Source organism: Chiloscyllium plagiosum, chromosome 1, assembly GCF_004010195.1.
Source record: "Chiloscyllium plagiosum isolate BGI_BamShark_2017 chromosome 1, ASM401019v2, whole genome shotgun sequence".
In the NCBI taxonomy this organism is placed as follows: Eukaryota; Metazoa; Chordata; class Chondrichthyes; order Orectolobiformes; family Hemiscylliidae; genus Chiloscyllium; species Chiloscyllium plagiosum.
Window position 1 is genome coordinate 98,891,664 of NC_057710.1, and position 16,204 is coordinate 98,907,867.

The 16,204-nt window shown below is 38.0% G+C and overlaps 1 protein-coding gene across 1 annotated transcript in view; it reads right to left on the reverse strand.

Moving 5' to 3' along the window:
- The window catches only part of pgm2 (phosphoglucomutase 2), a 51,324-nt gene that overhangs the window by 24,467 nt on the left and 10,653 nt on the right, over positions 1-16,204 (reverse strand). Inside the window, exons 3-6 of the mRNA XM_043693184.1 lie at positions 14,453-14,559; positions 13,039-13,123; positions 7,892-7,975; positions 1,833-2,026 (exon numbers count right to left, since the gene is read on the reverse strand). Coding sequence (XP_043549119.1) covers positions 1,833-2,026; positions 7,892-7,975; positions 13,039-13,123; positions 14,453-14,559 — 470 coding nt within the window. The remainder of the gene's footprint in view (positions 1-1,832; positions 2,027-7,891; positions 7,976-13,038; positions 13,124-14,452; positions 14,560-16,204) is intronic.

A 16,204-nucleotide genomic window follows, 5' to 3' on the forward strand; every position in this document is an offset into this window, starting at 1 on the left:
TAAAGTCAAAACGAGACAAAGTTCTTTTCCTTGGTAAGTTCAAAGCTGACATACAGACATACCACCACAAATCTTTAGTATTTGATTGAAGTGGCAGGTTTGGCAGTTAGCAGGTGGGAATACAAAGAGAAAGAGTGAGCAAATTAGTTCACTTCCGGACTTGGCTGCACTGCAGTTTAATTCACCAAGCAATAATTAAACACCATATGTGGATTTAGGACAAAGGTGAAACAGAGGCCGTGGCTATTTATATTGCAGCAATGAAACCATTAGATTGTAATTGTTAAACCCAACAGTTGAATTTCCTGGAAAATAGCTACTGAAACTAATTTATTTTATTGCTGTTGCACAGTTGAACCCTAAAGAGTCAATTTTCCTTTCAGAAATAAGATTTTGCCGGGATATGACAACAGGATGGTTAAGAATGAATGTTAATTCCGTATTTAAACCTTTCGCATTAAAAAAAAATCAGCTTTTTCCATATCACACACTTGCTCAAATCACATGTTAGCTAAATAAAAGGTAGATTGGAACATAAAACAATAATACTCAACAAGGTCAACAGCATCTGTGGAGATAGAAATAAGAGCTAACACCTGAAAAAGATTCTCAGTAGCCACTGATGCTACTTGGCCTGTTGTTATGTATTACCAACATTTTGTATTTCCGATTTCCAGAATACATAGTATATTGGCACTATAAAGGTACAGTAGGGGTCAAGATAAATTCAAGGTTGAGAAAAAAGTTTGGAACAGCTTTTGGTGACAAGATCAAATACATGAAATGAAATTAGAGAAGAGTTACATTAATCAGTTTACTACAGAGGACACTTTTCATTTATTCACAGAAATGTGGATGTCGTTGGCAGGGTAACATTTATTGCACATTACGACTTGTCCAGAGGGCAATTCTGAGTTAACCACATTGTTAAGTGTGACGAATCTGTTCCTTTAACACGTTAACATTGTTCTGGGTTTTTTCAGAGAGATTGTAAATGACTGTGTGTGCACGCGTGTGCATGAAGAGCTGCTGGACCCACTCTCTCTCTGACTTCATTCCTGTAAGAATCTGTGTTTCATTTTGCCTTTTGTGCCAAGGGGTGTCCATGGGGATCGTTGCAAGTATTTTGGAACAGCATCATTAAGTTGGGATAGTCTGTTGGGTTTTCGGATGGGTTAAGCTATTTGGTATTCTGTTTTCTGTTCTTTGCGCTTCATTAAGCACTCTTGTAAATGAATTCTGTTTTGTTAAAAACTAAGCAGTTTGACCAGCTGATTGTCTCCTGGAATATTCACTGTACACTTGCTTAAAATCAAATAGCAAAGTTAGGGTCTGGGCTACCTTCTTGAAAGGCTTTGAGGGGTGCAGCCTGGTCCATACGAATATGGAGTCAAACCAGTTGTGGATGGCAAATTTTCTTTCTGACAGGATATTAATCAACAAGATATTTATGACATCAACAATGGTTTCACGGTCACCACTGGGCAAGCTTCTAATTCCCGATTTTTTCAAACTCAATTCAAGGTTCATTGGCTATGGTAGGATTTGAATCCAAGTCTCTAAACATTAAACAAAGCAGAGAGAAAGCAGAGTCAACGCTTCATTAGAACTTCAGAAGTTAAGTCACTGGACTCAGAACATTAACTCTTGTTTTTCTCTCCACAGATGTTGCCAGATCTGCTGAGTTTTGCCAGCACTTAATGTTTTTGTTTCAATCCCTGCATCTGCGATTCTTTGTTTTAATCCTTTGATTATTAGTCTAGGGTTCAGAGTTACTAGTCCAGTGAAATTACCATTATTCCATCACCTCCCCAATATATCTGATCACTGACCTGTTAAAGCAATGCTTCTGCAGGCACTCAAGATATTTACTTTTCATATTTTCATAAGGATCTTTAATGAGGGAACTGTTGTCAACAAGCTTGTCATTCCACGATTCTGACCACGGCTCCAAATTCTCTTCAATGGCTTTTGCAATTTCTTTATCATGAGGGGAAATAATCTGAGCTCCATTAGACCAGTAAACCTAAATATTACCAAACAAGCAACAGTTGTTAAAACATCTACTGATAAAAGTTAATGACTGATCACTCAAGATTATTCATCTGCATATAACCTAAAAATAAAAATTTTAAAATACTTCAAGCAAGGATGAATGAAGTCAATTGGAACAAACACTGAAACAAGCTTGGAAAAATGTTAAGAATTCTGGATGGCCAGATCTTTTCCTGAAGTTCCTTGAATCACCAACATGTTTAGTTTAAAAGTAAATCGCCTATTTAATTCAAGTTAAATTATACAAGAAAATAAACTCTTGAAAAAAAAACACATCACTCCCATTTTTGGAAGAGTTGATCTTACATAGATAATTAATTTATTGAACTAGCCGTTAGCCTGCCATCTTGAACTGCTGCTTAAAGAGTTTAAGTGAAGATGGAATTTTTTATACATGGACAAGTTAGCATGCAAATAAAGTTAAGGTTAAGCTGAATGTTCTTATAATTCTGTATTACAAGGAAATTGGCAAGACCATAAAAACAATGCACCTTTTCTGGAAAATTGCATAATCAGTTGGCAACATTATTCACAATTTAAACTTAACAAGAAATCATAAGCATTGTCCATTTTAACATTCCAAGGAAATGATGATTGATGACATGTTTTTAACATGGTTATTTAGTGAAGCTGTGTAGCACTTTTATTTAAAAAGAACCCTTTTTTATTTTGACCCAGTTATGATCATTGTTTGTCAACATTTTTTAATTTTATAAATATGAAGGAGTTAAAATATAGTGATGACAGGTGTACTTGGTACCAAGTCAGTTCAGCTTATAAACAAGGTGGGACAAATGCAAATTATTCAAAGGCATTAACTTCTGGAATAGAATAGCCAGAGAGTACAGTGAACCAAATGCTATTCGAGCAACAAAATAATTAGTAGATGCAAGTTTGGTGCTGAATGCACTGTCTTAAGCGATCATAAAAAAACACGAAAAAAAAAAGGTAAAATAAGACACAATGACTTTGTGAACGTGAACTGAATCAACAGCAGCCTTAAGATACTTTTACTTTGAAAAAGACTCATGCATGCACAATTGGATTCCAAAACAAGCTTTCCACAATAAATTCAACAGTCTGGAAAACAAGAGTTTAGCAATTTTTACTCCAGACTTCCCAGCATTGTTTCAGACTCATGCGTTCTGCAAAATGTTAAAGCAACTCAGGAAAATAGAAGTTAAAATGAACAAACCTGCAAAATGTTCAAAAGAGAAGAATGATAGCAGAAGAGAAACAGATGGTTAGGGAGACAATCTGGAATTTGAATAAGAGGTTGCACATGATTTAATTTTAAATGGCATTCTCATACAGAAGTCTAAAAAAAAATTGAACTTATTTCACTCTGTGGAAAGAATAAATTAGACAATTTATTTCCCACATTATAACAAGAATGACACACCAGAATCTTTTAAATGTTATGGTACATCCTGAAAAGTATTTTCTAAATCTTTCTTGAAATGTTGCATTTCAAAAATCAATCCCAGGTCTGCACAAACATAGAATGTAAAAGGTAGGGACTTAGAAATTAAATAGCCAATGACATCAGTTTGAAAACATTCACAGTTCAAACAATTGCTAGGTATTTTCAGGCACTGATATTAAGTGCTATATAGTTAAACTGATGACTTTGTTGTACCATATTTTGTAATTAATGTTTAGCCTGAATTTCCAAAACAGTCAGTCAATCAGGAAATCAGAACCAATTTCAGTTCAAGCATTAAATCACTTGGAAGAACAAAATACAGTAATGCAATTCATTCATTTCTAAGAAACTGCACAATATTTAGATGTGAATTGATTACTTTTGAATTGGTCAACATATAAATGCAGTATGAATTGAAATCCATCAATTTTCCACAGAAAGCAGCGAGTGGTCAGTGAAACATTTTATCGACCAAGTAATTCCCTGTGCTTATTGGAACAGCAAATATCTACCCGAATGAAACAGCATTCACAAGAAGATAGATGACTTAAAACCACAAATTATAGTAGTGCTACAGCACAGAAGGAGACCATTCAGCCTACTACAGCTGCATTGGCTCATCAAATTAGCTATACTACCTTCTGCCAATCTCCTGCTTTTCCCCATACCCTTGCTCATTATTTTTAACAAGTGAACATCCAATGCCCTTTTGAATGTCTCAATTAAAACACAGTCTCCACCACACTTCCAGATAGTTAAGTTACAGAATGAACTGAGTGAAACAAAAGTCATTTCACCCATGCTTCTTTTACAGATCATTTTAAGTTTATGTCTCTTGTTCCTTTTATGAGTTACAGTAGTGGTAAATGGTTATGCTATAATTGCCATTACAGAAATATGACTGCATGATGGCCAGAACTGGGAACTGAATATTCAAGGATATTCAATATTTGAAAGCTAAGACAGGAAGGAAAGGAGGTGAAGTTGTGCTGATAATACAAGATGGGATCAATACATAATACATAAGGGAGGATCTCAGATCAGGACAGCAACGTGTGGAATCTGTTTTGGTGGAACTAAGAAACAGCAAGGGACAGTGATGGATTTGCATGGATTTATTTAAAAATATAGGCCAGTAAATAGTTGTGGTAGAATAGGGCACGATACAAATCGTGAAATAAGAGAAGGAAGGTCGCAGCATGTGCAACACAGTACCTATGGGTGACTTCAATTTGCATATAGCCTGGGTCAACCAAATGAGCACTAAAGCCATGAAGGAGGAGTTTCTGGAGTGTCTTCGGGATGCTTTTCTAGAACAGCATGTTGAGACGACAAGAGGAGAAAGGACCAAATAGTAATCTTATTGTAAAACAACCATTAGGATAAGTGACCATACATGATAGAATTTCACATTATGTTTGCAAGTGAGGTAGTTCATTGTGCAAACTAGGGTGTTAAATTTGAATGAGGGAAATTGAGAGACCACGAGGCACAACTTGGCTGAGCTGGATTGGAGAAAACACATTAAAAGACATACGTACACATCGGGGAGGACAGCTTTTTAATAACTGTTAGATGACTTACAGCAACTTGAAGGAGCAGAAACTCAGGGGTCCTTTACCCATGGCCGACAAAATATGTTAAGGATTGTATAAAGATTAAAAATAACAATATTATAAAGTGTGAAGAAATAATATTAACTGAGGGCTGGGAATTTTAAGAATACAGGACAAGAGGAGCAAGAAAAGGAAAAGAAAAAACATGAGTGCAATCTAGCAAATAAAGGCCATATTTCCTCCTTATTAAATAAGGATGTGCTTGGCTAAGCTAAATATGGATCTATTAACAGTAGCTAGTCAGAAGATTTAATAATGTGGGAATACAGAAATGGTAGAGAAACTAAAAGATTATTTTATGCCAGTTTTCATTGAGGAAAACAAAAAAACTTCCAAAATAATTGACTAAGCATAATGAGGAGTTGAAGGAAATTACTATTGTTGAGAGAATACTGGAGAACTTAATGGGGCTGAAGGCTGATACATTCAAAAGGGCTGATAGCTAAATTGCAGAGTGCTAAAGGAGTGGCTATAGAGATAGTTGATGCACCTGTAAATCATCTTTCAAAATTCCATAGATTCTGGTATGATTCCTGTAGATTGGATGCTTGCAAATGCCAATCCACTATTTAAAAAGGAGTAAGGGTAATACAGGGAACTAGAGACCCATCAGCTTTGTGTCAAAGCAAGGAAAACGCTAGATTCTAACGTCACTCGATAAAGTGATCCAATTGTGCTTTATTAGTATGCACTTTGAGATGGGAAATCATGCAAACATGTTGGGAGTTTTTTTTTTGAGGATGTTGCTAACAAAATTGAGATTTTCAGAAAACCTTTGATAAGACTCTCCAAAGAAGTCTGTTTAGTAAAATTAAAGCACGTGGCACAGGTGGTAATATACTGGCATGGTAAAGAATTGGCTAACAAGCAGGAAGTAGTGCAGGAATAAACGGATCATTTTCGGTTGACAGTCTGTGACTAGTCAGGTATAGGAACAAAAAGTACCTGGGCACCAGCTGTTCACAATATATATCAATGATCTGGATGTAGGGACCAACTGTAACATCTGCAAGTTTGGAAATTTTACAAAGCTAAACAGGAACGTGCATTGAGAAAGATGCGTTTAAGTGGATTTTGACAGGCTTAGTGCTTAAGCAGGAACATGGCAGGTGGAATATTATGTGGAAAGAAAAAGGTTATCTACTACAGACATGTAGAGTATTTCTTAAATGGTGATGGGGTTGGAAAATGCAGTTGTGCAAAGGGATGTGGGGGTCCTTCTGAAAAAGCCACTGAAGGCTTAAATGCAAGTGCAGCAAGCTATGATAAAGACTATTCGATGTTAGCTTCTTTCACAAGCAAGTTTTGAGAGAAAGATGCGTTTAAGTGGATTTTGACAGGCTTAGTGCTTAAGCAGGAACATGGCAGGTGGAATATTATGTGGAAAGATAAGGTTATCTACTACAGACATGTAGAGTATTTCTTAAATGGTGATGGGGTTGGAAAATGCAGCTGTGCAAAGGGATGTGGGGGTCCTTCTGAAAAAGCCACTGAAGGCTTAAATGCAAGTGCAGCCAGCTATGATAAAGACTATTCGATGTTAGCTTCTTTCACAAGCAAGTTTTGAGCATAGAATAGTGACTTCTTACTTACATTGTACAGGAGACAGGTTAAACCACACCTGAAGGACTGTGCGCAGTTTTGGTTTCCCAACTCGGAAAATATTATTGTTTTAGTGGGAATGAATGAAGGATCACCAGTTTTGTTGCGGGGATAGTGGGACTGTTCTATGAAGAGAGATTGGGCAAACTGGACTTGTACTATCTAAAGTTTTAAGAATAAAACATGATCTCACTGAAACTTACAAAATACAAGGTAGAGGTTGACAGTATAGATGCAGGTGTGTACCTGTTTGGGGAGTCTAGAACCAGGAAACAACTTGAGCAAAACAAAAAGGGGGATGGGATTTTGGAACAAATGAGGAGAATGCTTGTACTCAGAGGAACTCTTTATCCTAGAGAACGGTGGAAGCACCGTATGTATATTTAAAATAGAGAGTGATGAATTTTTGATTATCAATGACATTAAGGATAATGGAACAGTATGTTATAGGCATTAAAGTGTTAGATCAGACATCATATTAAATGGCAGAACAGATTCAATGGGCTGAATGGCCTACTCTTATCCCTAAAGTGGCAATTCCATATTTGAATGCTATGTTGCCAGATTATAATGTCTTGCTAAAACATTGACTGAGCTGATCTCAATGTGAGAGATAAGTTTATTTCACTGTCATAGTACACAAGACATGAGGAATTAAGCAAGCAATAAAACATGCAACTAGATTTAATTATTGATCAGATATCCCACAAATCTCCACCCCAACAACTACAGCAATCCCTTATTATAATTCATGATGTCAGGACTTCCCAGATTTTTCTCCACTATGACCTCATTTTGGGAAATGAGAGTATGATTGTTTGGGGTCAGGGTGGCAAGGGGAGGTGGTGGATGGTAGTTTCCTGAGTGAAGGGGTCAGGGCAAAAAAAATCTATGACAATAAGAGGAGGAACAGGACGGAGTAATGGGAAAGTGTCTATCAACATGGTGACCATTGCTGTCAGCTCACAAAACCAAATTATCAGCTTATAACCCCAATTTGGGTCCTGATTATCTGTTAGGGAAATCTTGTACTATAGCTTTACAATCTATTTATCAACACTGTTGCAAGCTAATCATTGAATAGTTGATCTAAATGCTGAAAGTATACAAAAGAGGAAGAAAGAAAATTAAGTTGGTTTGTCAATTAACATTATGACAGTCATCAATGCTGCATAACGAATCATAAGATTACCTTATAACCGTTGTCTTGTTTGGGATTGTGAGATGCTGTTACCATGATCCCTGCACACAGTTTCAGTTGGGACACAGTAAATGGCTACAAAGACAAAATAATTGAATAGAAAGAGGTACATTAAAAAATTAAATTTGTGTGCTTGATAAGTTATAAACTGTAAATTGGAGAAGTACAGGCAGTCCCCACGTTGCAAGTGGACTCCATGTTGAGTCTATTCACAAGTTGATTTGTATGCAAGTCAAAGCACAATGCTAGAGCATATAAAGTAGCTGTTCATAAGTGCAGGAAATGTTCATATGTCACCAATTTATGTCCAAGTTTGGGATCAGTTTTGCAAGTACAAGCATTCTTAAGTTGGATGTTTATAAATCAGGGATTCTCTGTATTTAATGCAATTAAATAACTATAAAAATGAATCCACTGACTTGGTTCTTAAGAATCACAGCACATGGAGATTGGTATAAAAGTTCAGTGACTCAGTACAGCTCATCACATGACAAATCTGGATATTCAAAGCATGACCACAAAAGCTAAAATAACTACAGATATCAATACAAGTCAACAGTTGACACTGAGTTTTGACAGAATATGCAAATATTGGCTGGGATATAGCAGAGAACAGTGAATCTAATTGTCATTTGTGGAATTGTTTTGTAGGTAAATTGGCTACTGCATTGCAATAGCAATTACACTTCAAAAATACCTCAGAGTAGGTAGAACTTTGAACATTTCAAGCTTGTGAAAAACAATAGTTGAATGCAAATTCCTTCCTGGCAAAACACCTCATTTTAACAAGTGAGTGATTATTTTCTAACCTATACTTTAATTATTTGTGTTCATTTATGGGATGTTGCTATCACTGGCCAGACCAACATTTATTACTATTCCTAATTTTCCTGCAGAGCTGCCTTGAATTGCTGCAGTTCTAGGGCTGTAGGGAATATCTTCAGTGCTATTAAGAAGGGAGTGCCAGATTTTGAATCAGCAACGGTGAAGAAACTTTAAGTTAGATCTAAGTCAGGACTATGTGGCTTGGAGGGCAAATTGCAGGATTTTGAGTTCCCATTCACTGGCTGCCCTTATCCTGTAGGTGTCAGAAGCCACATATTTGGAAGGTGATGTTTTGGGATGAATTACTGTGGGGCATAGTGCTGTTTATGGTGTTGCTTGGGAAGAGAGTAGCGAATGTTGAACGATGAGCTAATTGAACAAAATGCTTTGTCCTGGAGGGTGTTGAGCACCCTGGAGTGCTATTGGAGCCACACTTACCTTGTAGATGATACACAACATTACAGAGACAGGTGGTGAATTACATACCACAAAATACCTAGCTTATGACCTGCTTTTATAGCCACCATATTTATATGGTGAGTTCCATTCAATTTCTGGTCAATGGTAACCCCGAATACATTGAAATGGGGTATTCAGCAATGGTAATGCCATTGAACAGCAAACCACAATGGTTTCATTCTTACTTGCTGAAGATAGAAAACAGCTCTAAATTGTTAAACATTGGTCTTTAGCTGAATAATAATGCACCTTGTTACATCCACTTTTCAGGCAGCTGCATCTGACTGCCCGAGGACTGAACCGTTATGAATTTTAAACAAACAGAGGCCATCTGACTCGAACTGCATTATACTTAATTTGTACGTAAAGTCATCAAGTTGCCCTAGTCTTACCAAACGAGAGGGCGCTCTCTCATTAGCAAGGTGGCTGTTGGTGGTTTCACCTGAGGGTCACAAGGTCTCAGGCAAAGAGAGATTTAGAAGGAGAAGAGTCCTTCCTGGTGACCTAGCCAATGTGGGAATTGAACCCAGGCTGCTGGCATCACTCCATCACAAACCAGCTGTCGAGCCAACTCTGATACAATTAAGGTCAGATCAAAGGCAGACAATTTAAAATCAATATCCAGTGCTGCTTCAAGCTATTTCCTTGAGTGGAAAAATAAATGTTATGGTGGCCTTCACATTAAAATATAACAGAATAGGAGCAGAAATAGGCCTTTCATCCATTCTAAAACTTGCCACTGCTCAGATATTGTACTGTACATTGATATTCTCCAAGGAGAAGGACAAGGATGATCAGAAGTTTAGAGAGGGGTTTGTTGATATTCCATAGCATGTCAAAATTAAGGTGGTGACATTGTTTGGTGTATTGAAAAATATTAAGGTAAACAAGGTCCTAGGGCCTGATGGGATCTATCCCAGGCAACTGAAGGAGAGAAAGGAGGAGATTGCTGTGGCTTTGACAGAGTTTTTTATCATCTGTAGCCACAGGAGAGGTCTCAGAAGACTGGAGAACAGCCAATGTTGTTTCTTTGTTCAAGGGCAACAGGGATAATACAGGAAATTATAAACTAGTGAGTCCTACATCAATGATAGGGAAATGATTGGAGAAGAATGGACTTATTAGGGATTCCTGAAGAAGGGCCTGTGCCCGAAACGTCGAATCTCCTGTTCCCTGGATGCTGCCTGACCTGCTGTGCTGTTCCAGCAATAAAGTTTCAACTTTGATCTCCAGCATCTGCAGACCTCACTTTCTCCACTTATTAGGGATTGTCAGCATGGCCTTGTGCAGGGTAGATCTTGTCTCACAAACTTGATTCAGTATTTGGAGGTAGGTGACAAAGATGACTGATGTAGGTAAGGCAGTGTATGTTATCTACGGATTTTATTAAAACATTTGACAAGGTCCCTCATGGTAGACTGGTCCAGAAGATCAAATCACATTGAATCCATGGTGATTTGGCAAGTTAGATACAAAATTAGTTTGGCCATAGAAGACAGAGGGTAGCTGCAGAGGGGTGTTTATCTGCATACAAACTAGACGAGTATCAGTCTGAGAGATTGGTACTGAAAATTGTGCAATTATCAGCAAACATTCCACATCTAACCCGACTGAGGGAAGATCATCGATGAAGAAGTGCAAGATATTTGGGCTTCCTGCAATAACGTCTAGAGGTTGAAAATGATTTACTTGTAACAGCTGCAACTATTTTCCCTTTAAGCTAGTTATGGTTCCAGAAAGTGTGCTTCAGGTACATAATTTCTTCCATTTGCTAGACCAAGTCCATGGGCACTGTGAAATGTCTCTGTCAAAAAAATGTTCAGAGTGCCATTTTATATCTCCTTCATTACCTCCACTCAGAGATACAAGAAGGATGGCAGAGTGAACACTTGATTAGTGCATCACAGTTCAACTCAGCATTTGTTTTTTTTGAAACTTGACGACAACAATGCCGGTACAAAGCGACAGCTATTTCAGTTTTTCTCATAGCTCATTAGCCCTTGCACCTAGGATTATTCACACAATAACTTGCATCATGGTTTTTAACAGAGCAAACCTTTCCAAGATGCTGCACAGTAATGTTATATGGAATTTGGCACCAATCTATTTGCATGGATATTGGGAGAGGTAAGCAAAGCTTCATCACATGTCTCAGTTTTACATTGTATCTTAAAAGGAGACATTCAGGGATACAAGCCCAAAACACAGGTTTAGACAGTTGAAAGAATAACCAAAAGACGGCAGGGTGATGGAAATTTAGGTTGCACAATAGACAAGAGTGGTCAGATCTGAGCAACAAAACATCACAGCAACAGAGAACCAAGGGCTTTGAGGATCTTCATGAAAAAGATAAAAGAATTTTAAATGTGATGCATTTCCAGAGCAGAGGCCAATGTAAATCAGCAAGTGGAAGGATGACACGCGAACAGGACTTGTTGAATCCTAAATGTGAATAGCATGGATGAGCTGAAGTTTAGGAAGGGTGAAAGCGAGGAAGGCAGTTGGTGTTAAATGCATATCAGGTAATTGACATCTATGAGTTTTCAGATGATATTGCTGAAGGCTATCATGTGGATATCAAGAATAGATCCGTGAGGAGGCTCCAGAAGTAACAAAAACAAAAAAAAAGGAAGAGAGAAGCCACTGCAGGAGATTCTCTGGTCACATGTGGGCAATCAAAATGGAGCTAATAACAGTCTCACTAATCTGGCTGGCAGAGGAGTGACAGTGAAAGAGGAGAACCATTCCCTCTATGCAATCTAATCCAAGTACCTTTTGAAGTTTGGCAACTAGCATTGAGCAAGTACTCAACTGATTTCTCTGCCTGATATGATAATGTAACTGCTAAAATAAAATCCTGTATTTGTCAAGAAATAGCTAACTTCTCCAAACAAAGCTCTGTAATTGAAGTCTCTGACATGAAATGCATGAAAAATTAAAATGGTGAGGACTGGTCATAGTCACAAGGCAGTTAGTCAATCAAGAGGATTCACAGGAGGTGAAATATGGAGTAGCACAGGTACTCATTTCTCTGAATCTAACAACAAAATTAAATCTATGGAATTTCTGCAGAGTTCAAATACTACTCTACCCTTTACATCAAGAAAGTTAGATATCTGTTCACCTTTAGACCTTTCATCCAGAAAAATATATAATTGCTGTTAGTGAGGTCATGATGCTTTTTATTTGCTTCTATTTACTACTGTGTACAAAGCCTTGATGTCAAAATTTATAAGGCAAGGACAATAGGAGACTTCCTTTGCTCGTGGAATGTGGACTAAGCTAGTAAGTATTTACTTCCTATCTTGCTTGTGGGGGGGATCTTTTGTGAGCCACCTTCTTGAACCATTGTTTGGTGTGGTGAGACCCAGCAGTGGTTAGGTCAGGAGGTCCAGGCCTTTAAGGACATGGAGGAATTATAATTTAAGCATTGCTGAAAAGTAACCACAGTTAGGTGAAGCCTTCATCATCAAAACAATGCACAGAAAATACTAGCCAAAAGGAAAATACATACTATATGAGAGAAAAGTATTGATTGGTTGGTGAGTGGACTTTGATGGTCAGAAGTGCCATGGAGTGTGCACCAGTTAGACAGAGATTGGTAACTCCCAAGATTTGTTTAACATCCAAAGCAGGCAGGTTAACTCTGATTGGCCAAGACATTTGAAATGAAACAGAGAAACTTTACCACTTATTTTTCCTGTAGTGTTAATGGAAAGATGTTTACATTAGATTTAAACATACTGTACACATTTAAGATCATTAGCTTTGCTCTCAGTTTAGAACAGTTCAGAAGTTCAGCCAGGGTGGAGTTCAAAATACAGTACAAAATACATGCAAAGGGTAACACTTACCACAAGTGGGGTTGGTGTAATCCGAGAGAAGAGATATATAGGGATTCCTTGGCTCGCTAGGACAGTGGCAGCTAATCGAGCAAACCTGTAACTCACAGAAACAGGTTAAGTGAAAAATGTATTTATGTAGCAGAAAACCATATATTTTTGATTAATGCTAATCTTTAAGTAGAACTAATGTTAAATCTGTTTTAAATGCAAACTTGCTACTTTGCACCAACATACAAGATCCTTTCAACAATCCATTAAAAACAATTTTATGCAGCACAGATATGTTTTCTGGCAAACACTTCAAAAGTGAATCAGAATGCACAACGTACAGACACCAGCATGTTATGCTGATACATGTTTACTGCATCCAAACTATACTTCTTTCAGTCCCATTATGAGACCTACAAAACGGAATCAGTTTAACTGACTTAACCAGCCAGAAGACAAAGGTCATTTAAAAGATGCTTTCCTCAACAGTCAAATAAGTGAGAAAACCAAATTTGAATGTGATAGTAATCACTAAATAATTTAAGAGAAATATTGAAGATCCATGTAAAAATATACTGGTTGAGTTTAGATTTTGGACACAATTAGAAAAGCAAAATCAAATTGTGAAATGAAGTTATTGGCCAAGTGTCAGCTGAAACACATTAGCATAATCATACACAGGATTTCATCAGTAAGTGCATAGAGGCTGTATTTTAACAATTGTTCATTCTCTCTTCTTCCTTGGTGCACAGGAAGCCATTTGAAAGATTGGAAACCCGAGACAGCTTTATTATGCCAGCTGGAAATGGCTCGATTAGTAGAAAATGTGTAATTTATCACCTATCATCCTTTTTTTTAAATAAAGAAAGTGAAGATGGCTAAAAATCAAGGAACCATTTGTTTAGTAAATTGTAGTGTAAAAATAATTTTAAAATTGAAAGCTTTGACAAAAGCATCTACTAGTGCCAATGCCTGTTACGATTTGGCCAGTTTCAGGCAAGCCATGTGAAACGGTACCCCATAAACGTCCAGACCAAAAAAAAACATGTGAATGCTGAGAATTCAGTCCAACCAGATAGTGATGAGATCAACCCCTACACTTTAACCTATTACAACAAACATTTCTGGCTGCTAGAAATGGAGAAGTGATTTTTTGTAAACTTGAATATGAAAACAAATGAATGAAGTAATTATAACTAGCAGCAAGACAATATTTGCTAATTTTAATCTTGGTAATAGACTTTATACAGAACGAGTAGATTTACAATTTAGCTTCAACAGTTTTGTTAGTAAATTAAACATCTTTCACTTGTGTATAACTCAAACAGCATAAAGTGCTTTGTGATACTGTTTTCAGTGTAGTCACAGTTCCATTAAGATCTATATATTCAGTTTCTTTTTAGTTTCCTTTTCCCCAGATCAAAACAAACTCCACCTTTTGCTGCTGCTTCCGCTGGGAGGGTGAGCACGTGCATCAAACCCAATCACCACACCTCTGTCTTTTATATCTGAAAACGATTTTTCCAAGCACCTACACAAACCCTGAAGAAGCAAAGAATAATTCAAATTAAATCCAAGTCCTTTTAACTTCTTTTTTAAAAAAAGTAACGAGTTTAGAGATCATTTAAATTATTGGAATGGAGTTCATATGGGTACAGGTATGGGTGATTTGTTCCAATAAGTCTTCTGTTATTGAACCTTAAATATTTGCTTTCTAACGATGCAGGTTCGTGTAAACTCCCTGGTGAGAAGCTAATTAACAGTAAATGCAATTCAAAAGGATCTTTGACCATTTCAGCACATCACTATACAAAATCAATACCATGGTGGCTCAGTGGTTAGCACTGCTGCCTCACAGCACCAGGGGCCCAGGTTCGATTCCAGCCTCGGGTGACTGTCTGTGTGGAGTTTACACAATCTCCCTATGTCTGCGTGGGTTTTCTCTGGGTGCTCCAAAATCAATACCATGGTGGCTCAGTGGTTAGCACTGCTGCCTCACAGCACCAGGGGCCCAGGTTCGATTCCAGCCTCGGGTGACTGTCTGTGTGGAGTTTACACAATCTCCCTGTGTCTGCGTGGGTTTTCTCTGCGTGCTCCGGTTTCCTCCCACAGTCCAAAGATGAGCAGGTCAGGTGAATTGGCCATGCTAAAAATTGCCCATAGGTTTAGGTGCATTAGTCAGAGGGAAATGGGTCTGGGTGGGTTACTCTTCGGAGAGTCAATGTGGGTTTGTTGGGCCGGCCTGTTTCCACACTGTAGGGAATCTAGTCTAATCTAAATCTCCCAGTTCCCTCCTTAAGCTTTTAAATACTTTCAGCAGGATCTAGTGGAGGGAAGAGTGTAGGCAGGGATATGTTGCCAAATAAGCCTGTTAGGGTGGGAGAGTTCAAAACTAGAGGGCATAACTTTAAGGTGAGATGGGGTAACATTTAGAAGGGACCGGAGGGGCAACGTTTTCATCGGGTGGTTTGTAAATGGAATGAACTGTCAGAGGAAATAGTCGATGCAGGTACTGTTACAGCATTTAAAAAGACATTTGGATAGGTATATGAATAAGAAGCATTTAAGAGGGTTATGGGCCAAACACAGACAAGTGGGACGAGCTTAGCTTGAGAAATGTGGTTCAACAGATGACAAAACGGTTTGTTTCCATACTATATGACTCTAAGAGGAGGTCTTAGAATGCATAAAAGGTAGATAAATCCCCAGTATCTGATCAAGTGTGCCCCAGGACATTGTAGGAAGCGAGGAAACAAATTGCAGAACCCCTAGGAGATATTTGTATCATTGACAGCCACGAGTGAGGTGTCAGAGGACTGGACAGTGGCTAATGCTGTGCCATATTTAAGAAAGGCTGCAAGGAAAAGCCAAGGGTAGGTAAGTTGTTGGAGGGAATTCTGACAGAAAGGACCTACATACACATGGAAAGGCAATGACCAACTGGGGATAGTCAGCATAGCTTTGTGTGTAGGAAATAGTGCCTCACAAATCTGACTGAAGAGGTGACCCGCTTGGTAGACTGCTTAGTATGACTAATTCACATGGGGTCCAGGGAGAGCTTGCCAATTGGATACAAAATTGGCTTGACAGTAGAAGGCGGATGGTGGAGGTAAAGGATTTTTGTTCAGACTGGTGGTCTGTGACCAGTAGTGTATCGCAAGGACCAATGTTGGGTCCACTTATATTT